Source organism: Oreochromis aureus, linkage group 23 (genome assembly GCF_013358895.1).
Source record: "Oreochromis aureus strain Israel breed Guangdong linkage group 23, ZZ_aureus, whole genome shotgun sequence".
Classification (NCBI taxonomy): Eukaryota; Metazoa; Chordata; class Actinopteri; order Cichliformes; family Cichlidae; genus Oreochromis; species Oreochromis aureus.
The window spans coordinates 23301764-23318945 of NC_052963.1; the positions used below are offsets into that span (position 1 = coordinate 23301764).

Genomic DNA, 17182 nt, shown 5'->3' on the forward strand with positions numbered 1-17182 from the left:
TTATACAGACTGACCAAGAAAAGGGTCATGCAAAATAAATGATACTCATACTATAATGTAATGTGTTTATCTGTGTGGGAGCTGAGTGTAATGCAGTGTTCATTAGTTTTGTGATGTTCTCTGGAAGCATTCTCTCAGTGTGAGTTGACTGTGAAATGTGATTTTTGCTTGGAATAGATATTTCCCACACAGAGGAACAGTCAAGGGTGCTTTCTTTTTTATAGGCAGTGATTATTTCTGTTCTGTTGGGAAACACTCAAGCATTCAAGAGGAAATATTCAGAGATGTCTCTCCCCCGCTGTCTCTACAAAAATAAATGCAATTCTTACAGTAGTGTTTTTTAAAACACAATTTAAAGCACTTCAGAGAACTGAGGACACTAGCTGAGTTATTTTTTCTGCTTCTCCCCTCCTTTACTTACCTATTTTTTATGTGCTCTCCTTAAAAGTCAGATATGACTTCAGCTGGTTTCTCTCTTTCTCCATTTACAGGTCACCACATCATGTCAAACAAATACCAGCTATGAGCCGGTGAGTATGACATGTGCATGCATGTGTTTCAGCAATCTGTGTGTATGTGTGTCAAACAAGACCATTAAGGCAACATTTAAAACTCATATTGACCTCTAAAATCCTTTTCATAAATTTGATGGCCCTTCCTAGAATTGTGTCAGAGCCACACACAGGCAGCTCTGTGAGGTCGTTGCTGGATGTGAGAGGGCAGAGGCTATAACTATAAAAGCTTCCTCTCATCTCATAAATGCTGTTTGTACAAGGCAAACCAACTCAAACTGTGTCCTGTAGAGGTGATAATAGCAGTTGGTCACAATCGCCATGTGACTGGCAGATCAAACCTGGCCAAAGGTAGAAAATCAATATGCAAGCACAAAGAACTATTCAGGCAATATGTCTGCCAGGAGCACTGGGACATTTCTTGGTGGCCTGATTGTTTTGTTCTGCCATGAACATGAAGATGACCTGGTATTCCACTGGAGCAAGCAGCGATAAGTTGTCAGAGTTCAGGCATGAAACTCACACACTGTCCACAGGCAGTGACAAGACACGACAGGCAATGCATGCAGTGTCTACTGTAGGGGTTTCTTTGCAGACAGACTGACCAGAAAAATGCACGGTTTGAAAAAAAAGTTGGAATAGAACGGGAAAAATAACAATAACAAGCTAAAGCTTGTAATACTATATTTTAAAATATATAATACTATATTTTGTATTTAAAATCAGGTTGATTAAATATCTTGAACATACTGGTGGATTAAACATCACAGAAACATAAAAAGTTAATTTGGTAATATCCAGTGTTGTTAATTTAGGGCAGATGTGCCATAAACCTTAGATTTAATGGTCATCTGACAAATTATTTAAGGACTGTATGTGCTGTGACTGGTGTTTCCTGGTCAGTTTTTGCAGGGTGTTTAGCTGTCTCAGTGACTTTTCTAAAAGATAAATATTATAACACGTTTGTTACCTCATAACACAAAACATATACTTGTAACACTGACAATAAAACATTTAAGTCCAAGACGAAATGTGCTTGATGCATTGTTTTCAAGATAATTGCAAAGCTGCACCTGCCCAAAATGTTTATCTCATGTTAGCGGTTTTCTTCTTCACTGCCTCTCATGACAAGGTGCCAGTTTACTGATAACTTATCGCTACCTGTGAATGAGTGGGAGTCTGCAAAATTATTGGCACACATGTCCGCCCGCATGCTTACACATGAACAAGAAGGAAATGAAACTGTGGCTCCGTCATAGTGTGGTTGTGTCACAGGGTCTTTTTTAAGAAGTTTTCTAGGCTGTCACTCCTGTTCTCTCACTATGGACTTTAAAGAAGTCCCGACGCTTTTCTTTCCAAGCTCCTTAGACTGCGATGCCCTGGATGACTGAGAACCTCCATCCATTTTCTTCCGCTTAGCCGGGGCCGGGTCGCGGGGGCAGCAGCCCAAGCAGAGAAGCCCAGACTTCTACCTCTCCCCAGCCACCTCCTCCAGCTTGTCCGGGTGAACACCAAGGCGTTCCCAGGCCAGCTGAGAGATATAATCTCTCCAGCGTGTCCTCCTCGTCGTGGGACATGCCCAGAACACCTCTCCCAGGAAGCGCCCAGGAGGCATCCTTGTCAGATGCCCGAACCACCTTAACTGGCTCCTTTCAATGTGGAGGAGCAGCGGCACTACTCTGAGCCCCTCCTGAATGGCCGAACTTCTCACCCTATCTCTAAGGGAGAGGCCAGCCACCCCTCGGAGGAAGCCCATTTCTGCCGCTTGTATCCGCGATCTCGTTCTTTCGGTCACTACTCAGAGCTCGTGACCATAGGTGAGGGTAGGGACGTAGATCGACGAGTAAATTGAGAGCTTCGGTTTTACACTCAGCTCTCTCTTCACCACAACAGACCGGTACTGCGTCCGCATCACTGAAGCCGCTGCACCAACCCATCTGTCCATCTCCCGCTCCCTTCTCCTATCACTCGTGAACAAGACCCTGAGATACTTGAACTCCTCCAATGGGGCAGGAACTCGTCCCTGACCCGGAGTGGGCACTCTACCCTTTTCCGGCTGAGGACCATGGGCTTAGATTTGGAGGTGCTGATTCTCATTCTCACCGCTTCACACTTGGCTGGGAACCGTTCCAAGGCAAGCTAGAGGCCATCACCCGATGAAGCCAACAGAACCACATCATCTGCAAAAAGCAGAGATGAGATCCTGAGACCTCCCAAGTGAAAGCCTTCCGCCACTTGGCTACGCCTAGAAATTATGTCCATAAAAATTATGAACAGAATCGGTGACAAAGGGCAGCCCTGGCGCAGCCCATTACCCACCACGAACGATTCCGACTTATTGCCAGCTATGCAGACCAAGTATCCTTGAGAGGATGAAGAGCTGATCCAGTGTTCCATGACCAGGACGAAAACCGCATTGTTCCTCCTATATCCGAGGTTGGACTAACGGACGAACTCTCCTCCCCAGCACCCTGGCATAGACTTTCCCAGGGAGGTTGAGGAGTGTGATTCTCCTATAGTTGGAACACACCCTCTGGTCCCCTTTCTTAAAGATGGGAACCACCACCCCGGTCTGCCAATCCAGGGGTACTGCCCCTGATCTCCACGCAACATTGTAGAGGCGAGTAAACCAGGACAGCCCTACAACATCCAGAGCCTTCAGGAACTCGGGGCGGACCTCATCCACCCCAGAGGCTCTGCCACCAAGGAGTTGTTTAACTGCCTCAGTGACCTCACCCCCAGAGGTTGGCGGGTCATCCCCTTCGTCCACAGACTCTGCTTCCTTCACAGAAGATGTGCCAGTGGGATTAACGAGGTCCTTGAAGTATTCCTTCCACCGCCCGACAATTTTCTCAGTCGAAGTCATCAGCACTCCACCCGCACTATACACAGTGCAGGTAGAACACCGCTTTCCCCTCCTGAGTTGCCTGACGGTTTACCAGAATCTCTTCGAGGCAGTCTGAAATTCTTTTTCCATGGCCTCTCCGAACTCCTACCACACCCGAATTTTTGCTTCCGCCACCGCCCGCGCCGCGTTCCGTTTGGTCTGTCGGTACCTATCAGCTGCCTCCGAAATCCCACAGGCTAACCAAGCACGGTAGGACTCCTTCTTCAGCTTGGTGGCTCCCCTCACCTCTGGTGTCCACCATTTGGTTCGGGATTACCACCTCGACAGGCACCAATTACCTTGCGGCCGCAGCTCAGTGCAGCAGCTTCAGCAATGGAGATGCTGAACATGGTCCATTCGGACTCAATGTCCCCAGTCTCACTCGAAATGCTGTTGAAGCTCTGCCGGAGGTGTGATTTGAAGATCTCCCGGACCGAGGGCTCTGCTAGGCGTTCCCAGCACACCCTCACTGTATGTTTAGGCGTGCCAGGTCTGTCCAGCGTCCGCCCCCGCCACCTGATCCAACTCACCACCAGTTGGTGATCAGTTGACAGCTCAGCCCCTCTCTTTACCCGAGTGTTCAAAACATATGGCCTTAGGTCTGGTGATACGATTACAAAATCGATCATCGACCTGTGGTCTAGAGTGTCCTAGTGCCGTGTTCACTTATGGACACTCTTATGTTCGAACATGGTGTTCGTTATGGCCAACCTGTGGTTTGCACAGAAGTCCAATAACAAAACACCACTCGGGTTCAGATCCCGGAGGCCATTCCTCCCAATCATGCCCCTCTAGGTCTCGCTGTCATTGTCCACGTGAGCATGTCCAGTAGGACAAAACAGTCCCCAGGAGGAGCACCCTCCAGTACCCCACCCAGGGACTCCAAGAAGGCTGGGTACTCTGAACCGCCACTCGGCGCATAAGCGCAGATGATGTTCAGGGCCCATTCCCCGATCCGGAGGCGAAGGGAGCAAACCCTCTCATCCACTGGGAGAAACCCCAACATACCGGCAGCAAGCCGAGGGGATACCAAGATACCCACCCCAGCCCACCGCCTCTCACCAGGGGCAACTCCAGACTGAGACAGAGTCCAGCCCCTCTCCAGTAGGCTAGTTCCAGAGCCCAAACCATGCGTTGAGGTGAGCCCTACTATATCTAGCCGGTACCTCTCAACCTCACGCACTAACTCAGGCTCCTTCCCCACCAGAGAGGTGACATTCCATGTCCCGATTGCTAGTCTTGGTAGCCAGGGATTGGTCCGCCAGGATGACTGAGAACCATCACAGACATATTCTCTCACTATCCCCTTATGCAGCCTTAGGTCAATCATCTTGCTTAATACAAAAAGAAAGTATAAGGATTGCAGTAAAGGGGGTGGCTTTTACATACAGACTTTGTCAAAAGCATCCACACATCCTGTGTTGCTTTCAGTAATTTGGTATGAGCTATGCGGATGCTGCCACACTGAGCAGACGAGGAACGATAGAGAGCTTCAGTGAAAATCATTATTCCCTTTTCCGTTAAGGCTTTCTGCTTTAGAGGATAAAATGGGATTTATGCACTGCGACAACAAGACTTGAGCCATTTTCATTTTAATGAGCTTGAAATTGGAGTTTTCATTCATTTCCACAAAGAATGCTTGCTCAGCAAATGTTAGGTCATGATTAGAAAACCAGGAGAAATACCAATTTGATCATTTCCCTGATTTGTAGTGAGTATTTAATGAACTCAAATATGAAAGGGATCAGTTGGTCCTGTTTTATATTTTTATGATTAAACCACCAATGGTTTGACCAAATTAGGAAGATTCCAGGCTACAATAACTACTTTTCACTTATTTACTTTGGGCTTTGGCCTTTTAAAATCACTGCTGCAGCTTGTTAAACAGTCCTTCAGATTTGTTTACAAAGCTCACAGCAGCCTAAGACCCTGTACTTAACTCAGTTAAGAGATTTTCCTTAAAACATGGATCAAGCTCTGTATCTCTGTGCCTCTAATTACATACTTTCTTTTTCTTTCCTTCTTTCTCCATCTCTGCCTCGTTCAGGGACAGACATGCACAATTTAAGAAACTGATTTGAAATTTTAACCCTTTGTATACCTTTAAATGTAAACACTGTAAAAACTCACAAAATGTCATGAAATTAGTCAGCAGAGACTTCATGCAATAGGATTAAATTGAAAAGTATGACAAGGAAAACTGGATCCAAACATATGTCTATATTTAGTTTGTCTCAGTTGTTAGTTTGGTCAACCGTAAACACCCGAATAACCTAAAATAAGGAAATTTGAACTGGCATCAAAATCTGAAGTAACCTCAAATCAACATTTTTTTAAAAACATGACTGATAGTAGATTTTTCGGAGCTAATACTGATGCTAATACTATGTTATTGCTATACTGAACAGAGAAAATTAAGTATTCATTGTTTATGGACTTTCCAACAGTGTTCTAACTTAATATTTAGTTGTCAACTTACCGTGAAGATGCTGATTATCTCCACTCCACCAACTGCTAAGTTGTGATGCTACTCTGCTTTGTGTGCTACAGACTCTTCTGAGAGTACTGTAATCAAAGGACTTACTGCGCTTAGCTTAATAAACTATAGAATGATGCTATTGCTCAATCACCAAAAACATATTTGTTATGCATTATGCTCCATACAACAGAAAATATTTGGGCAATATTTATGCTAATATGACTATATCTTTGATAGGAAAATGTTGGCTGATTATATAGAGAAATGGAATTGTTGTTATGGTTTTTGTATTTTCACAAAAAATTAAAAACAAAAGAAGGAATAGTTACTCTTTGTGCTTTCAACAGCTGCTGCAATTTACTTTACATTTGTTGCCTATCTTTTTGCTTTCTTGAAGGGTAAAACATACCTTAAAGCCAAATAATCATATAGCATCTGCTAGTTACCACCTTTTCTTCAAGCCCATTGGGGTCATTGTTCAAAAAAGTAATATATTAATGTAAAATGTAAACACTGCTTGTTACTTCTTGGTTCTTAAAAGTATAAGAGGACGTTAATTAGCAATTTGTTACGCTACACTTTATCTTACGCTTATCGGCTTATGGTACTCTGTACCATCATCTGTCCTAATGAAGACACATAAAAACAACAATAAAAAGCTGTGAATAAACATGAACAGATAGAAATAAATGCTACAAGCCTGCCTGCCTTTGTTACCTGTTGAAGATCAGGCACTGACTGCTGGGCTGGAGTCTGCATACACTCAGCTGAATTGAATTTAATACAGTAATGCATTATATTACTGTATTACAAGCAAATGTAATGTTGCATTACATTGGAACATGTTACACCCGAAAACTACACACACAGAGTGAGTCTAGTAGGTGACTGTCACCCAGGCAATAAGTGAGAGAGGGACATCCAGAAAGGAAACCTGGTTCTCACATCTCCTTCTCATCTTTTTTTCTCACCATGTTGTTTCTTCCTTCGTGTGAAAGAAACAATGATTAACCCGCTGACTCTGTCTCACTTTTCTCTCCAGCCTCCCACTCCTCAGCTGCCATTAAAGCATGTAGATACACCGGTAAGTAACACTTCTTCTGCGTAAGTGTAATGCCAAGAAGACATGCTTTAAAAGATGTTCATTCATAAAAGCTGCTATTGTTATTGCAACAAGACGCTGGAATAACAATCCTCAAGTACATTACTGTATGAAGCAAAACATACATAGACACCTGGATAGATACAGCTATGTACTTTTGTTTCTCAAGGTTCGTGCAAGACCCCTCAGTTCCTGCAATTACAGAAATAGCGCAGTTCCATGTATGTTGCACCACATGCATGAAACTGAGGTCTGTAGAGAAGTGGTTTACCCAGTTCAGTGTTGAAGTACTTGAATCACTTTCACAACCCTATATAACACAAACATAAGCCAAACCTTACTGTCAATTATCACAAGCCAGCCTCAGCTATTGTGGCTGAAAGGGAGCAGTCTAACCAGGTTTCATATAATTACGGAAAACCTTCACAGAATAGCGGAGGAGCCGATTAATGCCATTGGCTAAGGTTGTCATTTGAGGCATCCACATACAATTTCTCAAAAATCTAATTATTAAGAAGCAATAAGTGTTTAATAACGATGACTCAGCAGTCACTGAAATATGCTGTGCTTTGAATTGTATGTTTTGAAATAGAGAAACATGTGCAGCAACCTACTGTAGAAACAAATGCTAACTACAGACAATGTACAGTGCAAACGGCACACATGAGCTCTGATATTTGCATTAAGGCATGTAAAATTACTTCTTACTAAATTAAACCAACTAAGGAGAGTCTCCATCAAGTTGTATATTTATTAGCTTTGAATCAATAATTTAATCAGGGAATAATTCTGTTAAGCCTTGATCTCAAACATGGTTCACTTTACATCTTACAAACTGCAAAAGGTGGTAGCACCATCCACTACATAACAGCTATCCATTTAGAACTCAGTTTACAGACCCTTAAAGACTGGTACATATTTTTCTAATGGATAATTTCAGACTGCATATGTTCAGGTTAGCTGAGGTCTCTGTTCTGTGCCACTGGAAATGAATATGTGGTACATACCTGAAAAAAAAAAAAAAAAAAATAGTAAGCTGTAGAGACATATGTTTCTACCAGTCCACTGCAAATTTTCTCTTATTTGTGCCAGAAATCAGTGCCAAGTCCTGGCTAGAGACTAGGCATGCTTGTTCTGCCTGACATTGCTAACAGTGGAGAGTGTAGGCATAGGTGGTGGGGACCCAAGAAAGGAAGAGCTAAAAAACAAAAACAAAGAAAGAACAGAGCAGAACACTACCAATGTAAAACAAAAACTGTTATTTAATGCAAACCAATCCAAAGGTCGCAATCAATCCTTTTTGACTAAAAGGGCTCCTTTGTCTTTGTCTCCTTTTTCATAAGACCAGAAGAATATTATATTTCAAAAGATAAAAGCAGAATTCTTACATCCTTGTTTTTCCTGCTCTCTTTTTTTGTGTGTCATAATGAGTCGATGTCTACATCCAACGTCCTCCGAATGTTTAGATCAGAAGCAGAAATAAGGAGATGACTCAGAGTGGGATTATTAACACAGATCGGCCTGTACGCACCAGCTTATATAGAGATTTATCCACAGTTTGTGCCTTGGGAGACAGAATGGAAGATGATTTCGTCTAATGTGCTATATGCAAAGAACAAACAAACAAACTAAAATAGAAAAAGCACAAAAACACCCCCAAAAAATGAGAAACAATGACCAGACACATTTCATGTTGCTAGCTAGCTCATACAACGCAGTTAGTGTCCTCCTATTGCTGTCCAAGAAGTATGACTGAAACACATCCAGAGGTACACAGCTTTAGTTTATCAAGAGCATTCTTTAGTTAGCTTTTTGCATTTGTTGTTAGCTACCAATCTAAGCAAACATAAGGCTAAAGTAAACAGCACATTGTGCTAGCTAGCAACAAATTAAAGTGTGTATTTAGCCACAAGTACTTAACTGCATGCTCTGGCAGAAATTTAGTGTTTAGCACATCCAGAGGATGAAGTTGATTATGTCTCAGTGTTTTGAGCAGCTTTTATGGATGTTTTAGAGTGCTTTTTTATTGTGAAATTAGGCTAGTGTTGGAAACCATTCCAACAGCTATGAATTGCAACTAACTACAGCTTGTCAAACACAATAAAACAAGCTGCAAACATGTGAAAACCTCCCCCCTCCTCTTATTGTTCAATGTTTATTGTTCAGCGATACTTTTTAATATTTTTAACATCATTCTATCAAAATCTTTAAAAAAAAGAAAAATTTTAGCACTGCATTTAGAAGTGTAAATTATATTCATCCTGTTCAGTTAAATGCAAGCCATGTATTGCGGCTTCATAGAAATGTCATCTTCTTGTGCAAACAAGCAAGCAACTGAGATTGTGAGGAAATACAGGCATACTGATGAGAAACACCAGCACTAAAAATACAAAGACAGAGGCTACTAATTGTCTTGACTATGGTCTTGTTAATCTTTTAAAATTGTAATTATAGAAAGTTGTCACAAACAGTTTGACAGTGGCATACTGGTATTTGGGACTAAACAGATACAGTCCCTTCCAGACATTTCCAATAAAAATTTTGTTGTATCGTCAGCTGAATTTGTGGTCCTAATGTATCAATCATGCCTTTTGTTTAACCAGTAAGATCTCTGTTGTGGTTGTCATGTATTTTTATAGCATTCCCTGTGTTATCCCATTGTATCAAGTTGCCTTTTATATGTTTCACAGATATAGTGTTATGCTTATTGGTTAATATCTTGATGAGTTGTCATGGTATCCTCTTCTCTCTGTACTTAAATCCTGGAGTCATCATTTATGAGGTTTTCCGTGTATGTGTGCATTTATCTGTGGTGTCTGGACCAACGTGCAGATGGAATATTTATTTGGTTAGTCCATGCAGGATACATGCATTGTGGTTTTGACTCAAAATGCACCATTGTGACCATAACAGAGTCAGTGTGGGGCCTACTGAGGGTCATCCAAAGGTATAATGGGGATTTTTGAAATCAGTATTTAGCATGGAAGAGTGGATGCACAGGTGTAAGCTCTATTAGAGAACATAATTCTCACAGACAGAAAATGTTATTTTTATTCCACACTTTATGCAACCTGTTATTCCATGCTGCTGACCATATTCTTAAGGGTAGTTAGGAACAAACATTTACAGGACCCATACACCGCACAAGCACATGGGATGGTGAAAGATATGAGCCAAGACAAGCTGGAGGGGAGAGAGGGGCAGTCAGATATAATGAGAGATAATAAGACCAAGGGAGGAGTAGTTCCAGGGAACACAAAGTGGGCGGGAGGGAGGAAGAAAGATAGAGAAAGTAGGGAGAAGACAGCTGAGAAGGAACGAAGAAAAGGAAGATGCATCATGATATATTACATAATCGCTGATCAGGCTCGGCACAAATGGAAGGGACTCTAACATCTTGACCTTGAGGATGTTGGAGAGAATGAATGATTAAGCTTTGACCACCTGGATAATGAGTTGAAATCCCAAAAAAGAATGAGATGTACAACACCAAATTTTGCCTGGATTCTTTCAATTTTATCAAAAAGCCTGGTATTTGCAGCTTTATCGTTGCTTAGAAACAGAGAGCAGTGGGTCCTCGCCATGCCTTTGGTCAGCACCATTCGAATGCATTTTGCCAACCTGCTTTCTGGCTGGAGGTGTAGTACTGGGTTCCAATTTGGCAAGGTAGGCCACTCCCATGGAATAAAGTTTTTTTTTTTTTTTTGATTTATGATTAAAAGTTGTAAAATAGCTAAACTTAAATTTCTTAGTGCCTTTTCACCTATGTGTACTGCATTCAGTCTTCTCCCATTATTTATCTATTAGATACGTATATTGTAAATATAGAAATTAATTACTCAAAAGTCTTTCTAAAATATTTTTAAACTGAGAGGAAAATAATTTATTTGTGATAATAAGAGAAGTAGTAGTCCGTGGTAAAATGACAAGACAAGCTCAACCATTAAAATTATGTAAAAAATGGAGAGGAACTAAAAAAGGAATTTGTCGGAAAAGTTAACGTTTAACAAAATAATGGCTAAGCATTAGAAAATTGAAAACAAAATTACATTAATTACAAAATACATTAACTATTTATGTATTTTTAAATATATAAAAGAATGTACAACGTATAAATATCTAATATATAAAGTATCTAAATATACACAGACACAGGTGTGAATAAACAACTGGCCTATCATGGGTGGGAAACCAGACAAAGGCCAGAAGTAAAACAAACAAACAAAAAACTGAGTTACAGAGTGTATAAAATGAAACAAAACAAAGTAACCAAAAGTCAATGTCTTACAAAAAACTTCACGTCATCACAAACACAATGAATGAATTGGTATAGCAAGACAAAAGTACATATACGCATTTAAAAGTTCTTAACTTACAGTAAAAACAAACTTGTTAGCATAACTGAAATTAAACTGAAGCTCCTCACTGTAGAGACTGAAACAAAAGCAATTAAAAGATTAGAACATTAAATGAAAATTAGTACATATGAAAATTAGACTATTACTAGATTAAACTGCATGTTAGTAGTACAGATTAATACTCTGTTCCAGATGCCTCGAAACTAGGATGTCAGAACATGGGAGTGACATCTCTTCCGAGTTAGCGAGTTCCAGGAAAAGTGATTATACGTGATTTTTTGCACTTGAAAGAACACATTTATAGATCTCATTACTGTTGCACTTATTTAGTGAGCCAGAAATACAGAACAGATTAAAAGTTTAGTTCTACTACAGTTTACAGTTAGCGCCACCATCTTGGATTGCTAACTCAAGGTATGCTTGTCTGCTTCGACTGTCCAAATGGGAAATCTGAGTGAAGGGGGTCTTCTGCAAAAAATGTGCAATTTGGAACTTCCAATTTCTTACTTAGTCAGGAACAGAGATGGGCAGTAACGCGTTACTGTAATCTGATTACTTTTTTCAAGTAACAAGTAATGTAAGGGATTACTATTGCAAAAACGGTAATTAGATTATCCTTACTTTCACGTAGGAACGCTGCGTTACTGCGTTACTAAAACCGTGATTTTTTGTGAGAGTGTCTCATGACAGTGAGGTAAGCGAGTGCAACGTTCGTGACAACAGCTGTCTGCAGATCAACAATGGATAATATATCGAGTGCGGAGAGAGTATGAGCGCGCAGCGTTTAAAGCGTGGAAGTACTGACCTTACTTTGAGTTTGATTCCATAAAAAGTGACAAAAACATTAGTGTCCGTTGTGCGTGGGAAGAAAACTTCCTTTTACAGCGAAAAAAACCCCTTAACTTCCAAGCAAGCACCGAGTGCGCTACGAGAAACTCGCGGATTCTTCAACTGACCGCTGCGGCACACCTGCACCAGGGTAAACCTCCGCCTAACCCAGTCCTGCTTTACAGGTGAAAATAGAGCAAAAGGACCGCTAGTCTTTGATTTTATTTATTTTCTGCTGTGTTTTACTTTCATCTATTTGAAAGAGTGAGTGTAAAAAAAAAAAAAAAATATTTTATGTGCTGGAATGTGCAGAAAATAGGTTTAAATGTTAAACAAAATTCTTCCAGTCAGAGAATGTTGCATATAATTTAATTTTTGCTTGATGCAAAAAGTGAAAAGATTAAAACTAATAAAACAAGTTTTAAAAAGAGACTTTTCCATTTGATTACATTTTGTATGATGGATTATGCAGAAAAAGTAGAATTGGGCTGAAAGATCTATCGCTTTATCACCTATTCAGGTTGTAAATCATGTTTTTAAAAAGTAACTAAGTAACTAAGTAATTAATTACTTTTGAAAATAAGTAATTAGTAAAGTAACGGGATTACTTTTGGGGGGAAGTAATCAGTAATTAGTAACTGATTACTTTTTTCAAGTAACTTGACCAACACTGGTCAGGAACACACCGTAACAGCTGAAAGAATAAGACAGATAAACATTTAGCATTGCCCAGATACCAAGCTGCTAAATGGAATAGTGTCTAAAAATCATGGATGAATGTTTAAAATTGGAAGTTATGGAATAGTAAAACAGATGAATAAAGTTGAACTCAACACATTTAAACATAAAAGGTGTTTAAGAAAAGCTTTTTTTTTTCAATCTATTGGCGCTTAGAAAACACTTGGATAGAAAAAAGTTGGGAACCACTCTTCTCCTTTATATTTATAATAGAAGCAAGATTGAGTCAAAACACATTGCATTAGTCATACAGTGGCTGTGGCTTGTGTTTTTAATAGTGAACGTCAATAGAGAGCTTGGGTACAGATGTAAGTGTGAGGTAGATGCAAAACCCGGTGTCACCGGGCAAAAAGTGACCGTTAAATCTCAGAGACGCTTACCCCACTTTACATGCAGATTGACTTTCATTTATGTATCTATGTTGCTGCAGATTGTCCCTGTGATGTGACATATAACATCGAAGCACTCGTGAAGCCTTGTGTGAACAGGCTGTTTCATTTTGCAAACACCATCGTCCGTGGTGCGTCTAGCATCTGGATCCTGTCAGATCACTTAGAATTATGTGACCATTTTGGCTCACTGGGGTGGGGTGGTGGGGGTGGGGGGGGGTTGCATTAGCTTTTTCTGGGAGAAGCCACTCGCCAGCAGTAAGAAGAGCCATGGGAGCTCCGTGTTTAACCTTGAGACACTTCTTGCCAACATCACTTATTTAACCTCTTCAGCGGTGAAGCCGAGCGCTCACTCTTTATGACGATGTGGGGGGAAAAGTAAAGCATGTCACAGATGATGTCCGCGGAGATAAATTCAGCAGTCATTTTGTCTTTTTGGATGGCTTCATCTTCCTGACTCACACAGAGTTATCCCCTCGGCCGACAGGCAGTAAGAGGAAGAGCCAACTCTAGCATCTATTATGCAGCAATTCCTCGACAGTGCAGCATATTTAGTAACATTTTCCATCTGCAGCCCTGTCACGGTGAAACAACCTGTTCTCACTCTTCCCTCTGTAAATATCTGGGTAAAGGACAGGATAATTAATTGCGTGCTCGAGTCTTGACAAGACCCCAGTTCAAGATGGCTTTCTGTTAAAACACTCTCCTCATTTCTCATACTTTTTTACACCTCTTATACTTTTTCTTTCTTCTTTGTCTTCTTTCTGTTGCTCGGTTTCCTTTTGTCAAGCGTCTTGGTTGAATGCCTTCTTTTGTCAGCTGCTTCTTTTACTTTTCATCATTCTGTTTCAGCTGATTCTTCTCTCTCCATCTTTTCATAGCAGTTTCAGTTTTGTGTCTGTGATCTGACTTTTCCCTAATAGCTTATGTCAGACTGTAATTCAATAAAATCATCATGACTACCAGATGGAGTTTGCTTATGAATCATTTTTCTCCCTCTGTCTCCCACCATCTGCCTGTGTGTGTCTGTGTGTATGTGCCCACCAGGGATCTACGAGGTCCTGCAAGAGCGTGGAGATAAGGCGAAAGCAGTCGGGGTAAGAAAGCACCATCACACAGCCATGTTGTATTGTTGTTCACACTGCTTTCATTAGGAGAAATAAGGGTTCTCTATATGGAGTAAATTAAGTCTATTTTTCTACAATCTAAACAGCATGACTTCTAAGATTACCAAATTATTGTTTAGTCTTTAATAAGCTCTTTAAGTCATTACAGTCCTTGATTATTATTAATGAAGATTAGAAACTGATTGTTTGTGCTGGGTGTGTAGGAATGTAAATTTTCACTCCATATTCTCTGCTGTTTGTCATTCTTGAAGCATGGCTGTTTCTCATGCAGAGCTTTACCGTATGCCCGCTGACCAAAAACAAAACAGAACAAAACAAAAAAAACTGCGCGCTGTTTGGCCGGTGAAATAGGTTGCGTAATATCGGCAGAGGTCGTGTCAACAGTCACGGAAAGACTGTAAATCTTTTCCTTTCCAAGAAATATAAGAGTGAGCTGCAGGAGTTTACATGTGATGAAGTGGATGTTTGTGATAAACTCTGTTGGCTAATCCCGGAGAGAAATCAGAGAGTTCAAGAAATGTTCTCACAGCAGCTGCAATCCTGCACTGGAATATAACTGGAAAACTTGTGATTAGAGCTGATAAGGTTAAAAGGTCAAAGCATCCTTTACAAGATGTGTCCTTCTAAATTGAGTTGTCTCTTAAAAGTTTCTGGCAACTATACAGTAACAATGTTGAAAAGTACCAGTATATTTTATTAATTTATATTTGTATTTATCATAATGAGATGTAATAAAGATGGTCTTTTTCCCAAACACAACAAAGATTTAATTTTACAGCAAGTCAGAAACTGCATGAAAATGAGAAGCTGGTATGGGGATGGTTGCAAAGTGGTTTGCAGAGGCAGCTATAACTGTAGATAGACTAAAATAATTACGTACAGTGTGCTATATAAAGCTTGGCTGATATTAGCTGTTTGCCGATGTCCTGGTTTTGGCATTTACTGTGTCTGATAAATGAAGATTCAAAAAGGCAAATAAGAGAAAGGAAAAACACCCTTCAACAATGTTATAAGTGTTGCCGTTGCACAGATCGACCACCAGAGAGCTCAAGCATCTTCCCTATTGGCAACAGAGTGACTTAAACCGCAGTCTCACCATAGTATGGACAAATACACATATTAAATATTAGAGAACACGGATATATTTTGTATGTTTAAAATGGAAAAAAATGTCTGATATATTGGATTTCTCAATTATCAAATATTGGTATCAGTCTTAAAAACTCATTACTGGTTGGGGGTCTAAGCCTGTATGACAGTATATGACAAATGAATATTGCAGACTGAGCTTAACTCTGTGGACTCTGTGATTGAACTCTGATCAGTGCAGATCTATATACAATAGAGTTGACCATTCCCTTTAAAATCACAGCTTATGTTGCTCTGAAAAGAGCTTGTTGCCAATCAAAAATGTGAAATGGTGCTGTGATGTAAAATCTGCCACTGGGACAAGCTTCAAGACCTTCTGCTCCTTCTACCTCTGCAGGAGTCAGAGTGTGGTTCAGGCCATGGAGGAGAGCTATGAGGTCGACCTGGTCTACATCACAGAGAGAATCATCTCTGTCTCTTTTCCCGCTGGGGCCGAGGAGCAAAGCTACAACGCCAACCTGAAAGAGGTGGCGACAATGCTGCGGTCAAAACATGGCGAGCACTATCTGGTAAGAAACACCCTCAGCTGAAACTAGAGCACAGGACTGTACTGACACTTTTGTTTGCTGTTCGTCAGGTTTTTTGGAAGATGGTTACAGTATGTCCTTGAAAACAAAAACCAAAGATTTTCTAAAATGCATCTCACGTCCATCAGTTGCTTTGATTTACTCTCTTCCTGATTTCAGGTGCTCAACCTGAGCGAAGGACAGAGCGACTTAACAAAGTTAAACCATAAGGTACAAACATGGCATATAGTGTATATTCATGGTTAAGAAGAACAAATTTGGAAAGCGAAAGCTCATTTGACGAATAATTATTCTCAGGTTCTTGAGTTTGGCTGGCCGGACCACCATGCACCAGCACTGGATAAGATCTGCAGCATGTGCAAGGCCATTGACACGTGGCTCAATGGAGACACACGCAATGTGGTGGTACTGCACAATAAGGTAAGGCAGAAAAACAAAGTGTAAAAACATCTGTTGTAATGCGGCGGTGATGTGCTGGAACATTTATTGGCTGGGCATAGAGATTGTAAAGTTTCCCTTTAAATATGGAAATGTGATTATTTTTTTCATTGCTGATCTCATAAAATCAACATAATTTGTAGTTATTCAGTTTCATAGCTTGACATAAAACATAGTCACTGTGAAGTCACACATTGAGCTATGGACTACTGTTTTAAGCTCATCTAGCTGAAGGACCAATAACCTTATGCCGTGGTGAAACGTCCCCACTGAACATGTGAATTTAATCAAAATAATACACAGCGATCACCTAATTGGATTTCACCCAAAACTGTTATCAAGGTAGTGGCTTATGAGCCGGATGAGCTACTGTATCACCTGTGTTCTAATTATGTATTCTGGTTGTCACTGTTTTTAAGGTAATCAGAAATGAGCATAATTAGGCTAGAGCGCTAACACTTGGCTAGCTTTGGATAACTCTGGCTTGCTTGGTTAGCAAGCTTAGACTCTAGAGATACAGGTGGTTTGCCTCCACCAGTGTGTGAATGTGAGAGTGAATGAATAGTGGAATTGTAAAGCGCTTTGAGTGTCTAGAAAAGCGCTATATAAATGCAATCCATTATTATACACAAGGATATCTTATGTATT

General features: G+C 40.5%; 1 protein-coding gene across 6 annotated transcripts in view; it reads left to right on the forward strand.

The window, feature by feature from the left end:
- tns1a (tensin 1a) overlaps positions 1-17182 on the forward strand; it is a 110386-nt gene that overhangs the window by 45905 nt on the left and 47299 nt on the right. For all 6 annotated transcript variants that reach the window (XR_005610228.1, XM_039606673.1, XM_039606675.1 and 3 more), the window contains 6 exons: positions 492-530; positions 6921-6962; positions 14341-14390; positions 15907-16078; positions 16256-16306; positions 16394-16516. Coding sequence is in view for 5 of the 6 variants with exons in the window: in XM_039606673.1 (XP_039462607.1) it covers positions 492-530; positions 6921-6962; positions 14341-14390; positions 15907-16078; positions 16256-16306; positions 16394-16516 (477 nt within the window). In the remaining variant the exon portion in view is untranslated. The remainder of the gene's footprint in view (positions 1-491; positions 531-6920; positions 6963-14340; positions 14391-15906; positions 16079-16255; positions 16307-16393; positions 16517-17182) is intronic.